General features: G+C 42.4%; 1 protein-coding gene across 1 annotated transcript in view; it reads left to right on the plus strand.

Moving 5' to 3' along the window:
- Nucleotides 1-6,460, plus strand: part of UBP1 (upstream binding protein 1 (LBP-1a)) — a 60,435-nt gene that overhangs the window by 36,265 nt on the left and 17,710 nt on the right. The window contains exons 4-6 of the mRNA XM_010835580.1: nt 1,191-1,267; nt 5,405-5,510; nt 5,926-6,032. Of these exons, the coding sequence (XP_010833882.1) occupies nt 1,191-1,267; nt 5,405-5,510; nt 5,926-6,032 (290 nt within the window). The remainder of the gene's footprint in view (nt 1-1,190; nt 1,268-5,404; nt 5,511-5,925; nt 6,033-6,460) is intronic.

Here is a 6,460-nt window from a genome sequence, read left to right on the forward strand (position 1 = left end):
GGAAAAAAATCTCTCTCTTGCCATACAGGTGTTTTTTTAGTTTAATCTCTCGGTGTGTTGAACTAATGTAAGGACTATTCTTTAGTGGTACACATGGCAGTTATTTTCCTTTACCAGCCCTGGAGTGATTTGGTTGTATCTTGGTAACTTATATTTTGACCGTATGATCTTACACCCTTTGTATGTTTTTTTGTAAGCCCAGTGTAGTGTGGGTAGGATATTGGTAGTTTCATCATAAAGAGCCTTAACTTCATACGGACTAGAAGCCCTCTTTAATTACTCCTAATTTTCTACATATCAAATTATGCTGTCACTTTTATTATTTAATGATAGTTAATCCAGAAATCTTTTTTAGTAAATCTGGAGCATATTACTTGACTTTTGGCAGCAGCTTATTTTCCTAATTAAATAGATTGGTATGTGAGAATCTACTTGTGTTTTTTTATGGCCCAAAATTGAGCAGTGACAAAATGGAAGTTGGATTTACCTGACACAAGGAAGAAGGCTCCAGGATTAAAATTTGACCCTAGCTCATACAAAACCTGTCCACAGATGTTGCTAGTATCATTATTTATAACAGCCCAAAAGTGGGAACAGCCCAGATGCCTGTCAGCTCTTGAATGAATCAACGGAATGTGGTGTGTGTGTTCAGTTGAATAATTTGGCCATAAATAGGAAAGACTGACACGTAAGTGAAAAAGCCAGTCACAGAAGGCCACACGTGTAAATCCCAAGAGGCAAAAGGTAGATTGATGAGTGACTGCGAGGGGCTGGGGGTGGGAGGGCTCACGGGTATGTTTTCTTTCTGGTGATGAAGGTGCTCTAAAGTTAATAGCAGTGATGGCTGCACAAGTCTGCATATACTAAAAAAAAAATTGCACACTTTAAAAGGGTGAATTTTATGGTATGTAAGATATACCTCAGTAAAGCTGTTAAGAAAAATTGGTTTCAGATCATGTGTGTATGTGTAACGAAACTAGTGTGAGAGGAAAGTGAAGTGACCAAGGAACTCGTCAGTCTTCTGTGAGTGGAAGGAGGGAGGGATGTGACTTGCAGGAAAGAGAAAGATCAACCCAAGTTTGCTTCTCTAAGAAATTAACACTGGTTAATTGTGTGTTTGAGAGAGAGCTGAATACACAGGGTTAGATTCTTTATATGGCTTGTTTTTGATACCCAGTTTTTACATGTAGGTCAGTCTTACGAAATTCGAATGCTGGATAATCGGAAAATGGGAGATGTGCCTGAGATCACTGGAAAACTGGTAAAGGTAAGGACCTCCATTGACATTCTGAAAAGATGCTGAAACGACTCAAAACAATAGCAGTTTTGCTGCAAGAGTTTCGTTTTTGTTGCAGGAGTTATTAACAAATTATTTAATGTCACTTTAAGGAAGTAATGGGTTTATTAAAACTTAACTTTTTGAGCTATATTTGGTTTACTTCTCTGTAAAATAGGAATTATAGCAGTTACTGAGTGAAGTAAATATTGAGGCCCTCTGGAAACAAGGTGCCAGAGAACAGTTAGCTGTAGCTGAGCAAGGGTGAAAACTCAGTAACTGAAATGACAAAAACTTCATTTCTCTTTAAAAGGTGCCTTAGGGAGAAGTTACTGAGGGAGCAAGTGTGAGTGTTACTGTGATGCTTCTAAAGATCCTTTTATTTTACGTCTTAAAATTTCTCTTAAGTAAAATTCTATTTCTTCACCCAACTGGAGTATCTGAAGAGTCATTCATTCCAGGCCAAACCCAGTCCTTGTAGGATTTTCAGACCCACCCTGGCTCCTGCAGTATCATGGATGGTGGATCCTTCTTGTCTTCACTTGTCCCTCACCACACAATGTAACATCAGAACTCTAGAGCGTTTCAGGGCAAGGGTTATGGAAGAAGCTTCAGTGGGAAGAGGGAAAACTTCAGTGGGGCTGTGTTAGTGAGAGAGAAGCAGGACTTCTCTCGGTGCTTCCGTCTTCCTCCAGGGAGGCCCGCTGGGCCCTCAGTGCGGAGAGGCACTCGGTTGGAGAGGCCCGTCCCTTTTCAGAAGCTGAGCGTGGGGAGGGCACAGGAGCACTGATGCTGAGAAACCTAGCGTCCCGAAAGCAGCTGTCCAGCACTGCGGGCCTGAGAGCCTTTGAACGTTTAGGGGCACAAAGCTCCCAATGCTAGGAGAGCTGCTCCCCGCTGGAGCACCGTCTTGCCAACCTGGAGTAAGCGCCCAGGTCTCTCCTGACTCCTAGGACTCCCAGCATGCTTGGAATGGAAGGAGAGGGGAGACTTACCTGTTCTCACATGTGCTGTTTACATGTGGACTCTGTCATGTCTGTGCTGCATCAGTGAGTTTGGTCGTTTCCCTAGAGGGTGAGTCAGATGACTGTATTTTTTTAATCATTTGTTGTTGTCCAACTCTTTGTGACCAGCATGCCTGGCTTCCCTGTTCTTCACTATCTCCTGGAGTTTGCTCAAACTCATGTCCATTGTGTCAATGATGCTATCTAACCATCTCATCCTCTGTTGACCCCTTCTCCTCCTGCCCTCAATCTTTCCCAGCATCAGGGTTTTTTCTAATGAGTCAGCTGTTCACATCAGGTGGCCAGAGTATTAGAGTTTCAGCTTCAGCATCAGTCTTTCCAGTGGATATTCAGGGTTGATTTCCTTTAGGATTGACTGGTTTGATCTCCCTGCTGTCCAAGGGACTCTCAAGAGTCTTCTCCAGCACCACAGTTCACACTCAGCCTTCTTCTTGGTCCAATTCTCACATCCATACATGACTACTGGAAAAATTATAGCTTTGACTTTACGGACTTATGTCAAAAAGTGCTATCTCTGCCTTCTAATACACTGTTGGGTTTGTCATAGTTTTCCTTCCAAGGAGCAAGCATCTTTTAATTTCATGGCTGCAGTCACCCCTGGAAGTGATTTTGGAGCCCAAGAAAATAAAATCTGTCACTGCTTCCACTTTTTCCCCATCTATTTGCCTTGAAATAATGGGACCAGATGCCATGATCTTAGTTTTTTTTAACGTTAAGCTTCAAGCCAGCTTTGTAAAAATTCCCTCATTTTGCTTTCTCACCTGCGGTAAACACTGATCAGATTCACCTTTTTACAAAGGTGTCAGCATTGTTCCCAGTAAGCAAGCCCCATTGGATTGGTTATACTCTGCTGGACTATAGACAGATAGTGTCACCATAGTCTCTATAGTGACAAATAGAGTTTGGTCAGGGAGACTCACAGCTCTCGTTTTCCAGAGTCCAGGAGGTTTATCATCAGTGTTGATTCTCTCAGCATGACCTGGTTCCAGCTCATCATTGTCAGACAAGTATTGGGCATCCTGGCAAACCTTTGCCAAATTGTACCACACCTGGTTAATATTCAGCCTAGTAATATGTTACTTCAGGAATGATGTGGGTGAACTCTGTTGTCATTGTGACAGTCACAGGGTTACTTTTTAAACGGTCTTAAATTAGTTTGATCAACCACTTGAGAAACCGCATGTCTGATTCTTGGTGGATGTGAATACAGCCAGTCATGTCACGAGAGCTTGTCTGGGATTCAGAGTTGCAGTTAGCTGCTGCCAGAGCCTTCAGGATGAATTTCTTTTTCTTGGTTTTCTGGCTGCGTCACATGGCGTCTTGGTTCCCCAACTAGGAATCACACCTGTGCCTCCTGCATTGGAAGCGTGGAGTCTTAAACACTGGACCACCAGGAAAGTCCTCAGGATGAATTTCTTAAAAGACAACATCCTTTTTCAGCTAGAAGAGCCGTTAGAATACTCTGCAGCCATCTAGAGTTGAATTTCCTGCCCCCATGATCTTTGACTCACTCTTGAAGGAAAGTTTTAGGGATCAAATGTTGCTGAGCAAAGGTGCTTGGGAACTTCTTGATGTGCTGAAAATATTGAGCATGCTCTCTCTGCTTGTTCTGTTTCTGTCTTACTGTTAGGGCTCCTTTATCTGTGGCTCATTCTCTAGGTGCATTGTCTCCTTTTAGCCAGAACTTCGGGTGGCTCAGATGGTAGAGAGTCTGCCTGCAGTGCGGGAGACCCAGGTTCCATCCCTGGGTTAGAAAGATCCTGTGGAAAAGGAAATGGCAACCCACTCCAGTATTCTTGCCTGGAAGATCCCATAGACGGAGGAGCCTGGCAGGCTCAAGTTAATGGGGTTGCAAAGAGTCGGATGCAACTTCACTTTCCAGAGAACAACTGTTCCCCTTTCCAATCTCATTTAAGAGGTTTTCTTTATATCCTGTCATTTCCTAAGTGTGGTCCTCCCTTCATGTTCCTCACTGTGCTACTTAGTCTGACCTAGAAAGGGGTTTAGTACAGCACTATAAACTAGTATATTCTCAAACTATTTTTATCTGAATTCATGGGTTTGATCTGGTTCTTACTAAATACGAGAGAATCAAAATCATGACATATTCTGCGCTGCGCTTGTAAATGGTTCTTTTCAAAGTACGTATCAGCTTTGGTTTGGACAGCATGTGGTGTTGGGGCAGGCAGGGGCACTGATGGTAATATTTCTGTGTATGGCTCACAAGCTATTTCCTGTTCCATCCAGCAGGGAGTCTACTGGAAATAAGATCATCTTACTCCATCATAGTCTGAGAAGCAGTTACTTATAAATGTGTCAGGAACACTAATTAGTGCAAATATGGTATCTGCATCCATTTTGATGACCTGTTAGCCTGTCCCTGAAACAAAATAATAGTTGGCAGCCCAGACCTGTGGCAGGTGAGGGAGGGATAGGTGGAGAGCAGAGAGTGGCCTAGTTTGTGGGGTAGAGTTAAAGCCTTCCATCGGAACGAACTTGAGTGTTTGGATGACGTTTACCCGTGTGCTTTCCTGTTTTATTTCCCTTGCTTACCTCAGATAACCTCACTTGCAGTTTAAATTAATTTTGTACATAGGTTCTCTGCGGGGGCGGGTGGCAGTTCCCCACCCTCACCCCGTGCTCTTGACACTTTGGGGCGGTTGCTATGCAGCGTGCTGGGGGGTGGTTCTTAATTCCCTGCCCACCGATCAAACCCAGGCACCCTGCATTGGAAGCATAGAGCCCAAACCACAAGAGAGCCAGGGTCGTCCCTGATGTTTTCTTTATAGAGATATAACTCTTCCTAATTTCTTATGGACACAGACCTTAATTTTGAATTATAATATCAAATTTTTTAATAAAAATTTTACCTAAGAAACCATTTTATTCTTGTTATTTGAGTTAGAATTCTTTGCACCAAATATCATTAATTGTACCTATAACTTAGGTATCCAAGAACAAGACAGCACACTTGCAAAATGTATAAATTAGAGTTTGCTTTTGTATGCTTTTCTGTTATAGGTTAACGTGTAAGAAGTGAATACACTTGTGCTCTTTAGCTGGGACAGTTTGAAAGTGTTCATTTCCCCCTCTTATTCCGTAGAGCATCATAAGAGTTGTATTCCATGACCGACGACTCCAATATACAGAGCATCAGCAACTTGAAGGTTGGAAGTGGAATCGCCCCGGAGACAGACTCCTCGACTTAGGTACAGGTGGCGTCAGAAGAGCCCATGTTGATACGCTAGCCCCACACCATGTGTGATGAGTGGGGAACGGTTTGATGTCAGCAGATCCTGTGACTTGAGTTGTTTTATAGTTAAAAATGAAGTTGGGGTTTGTGTGTGTGTGTGCTTAGTGAAACTGAGCCAGAAATTTTACGAGTTTGAAATCATTTAGATCATTGTTGATTGGCATCAATCCCTCATTTTCTTAATAAAATGAAATAGAAACAAACCATGGTGGGAGAAAGTATGATGCAGAGTAAGTGGGCTTTGAGGCTGAAGTGATTGACCACGCAGAACATTTAAGGAAAAAGGACGGAATAGTTTCATTAGCACATAATCATCTTAGTTGTAACCTTTTAATTGGTTTGTTCCTATGTCACTTCTTTTTAAAATGCAGATATTCCAATGTCCGTGGGAATAATTGACACAAGGACAAATCCAAGCCAGTTGAATGCAGTTGAATTTCTGTGGGATCCTGCAAAACGCACATCTGCTTTCATTCAGGTTTGGAGTTTCCCATTATTACAAGCTCACCAGCCTCTGTTCAGAAGGCCGTGGGTGAGACTGAATTCTTGGTGCAGGATCTTATTTTCCTTAAATGCTTATTTGTAAACTGTCTTGTAATGTCTTTTGTATATACAAACATACACTGTTAAATTGGAGTTAATGTACTAAGTTCAACATGTATAGACATTAACACATAGAGACCATCTGATGTGTAAAGCATTATTTAAATACTACGTTTATCACTGGTAGTAACAATAATCAAAACTTCTTGTCAGAATGTATTTGTCTGGAACAAAACCTATTTTTAAAGGAGATGATTGAAAATGGCACCCCACTCCAGTACTCTTGCCTGGAAAATCCCATGGACGGAGGAGCCTGGTGGGCTGCAGTCCATGGGGTTGCTCAGAGTCGGACAGGACTGAGCG

This window comes from Bison bison, unplaced genomic scaffold (genome assembly GCF_000754665.1).
Source record: "Bison bison bison isolate TAMUID 2011002044 unplaced genomic scaffold, Bison_UMD1.0 scf7180017864043, whole genome shotgun sequence".
In the NCBI taxonomy this organism is placed as follows: domain Eukaryota; kingdom Metazoa; phylum Chordata; class Mammalia; order Artiodactyla; family Bovidae; genus Bison; species Bison bison.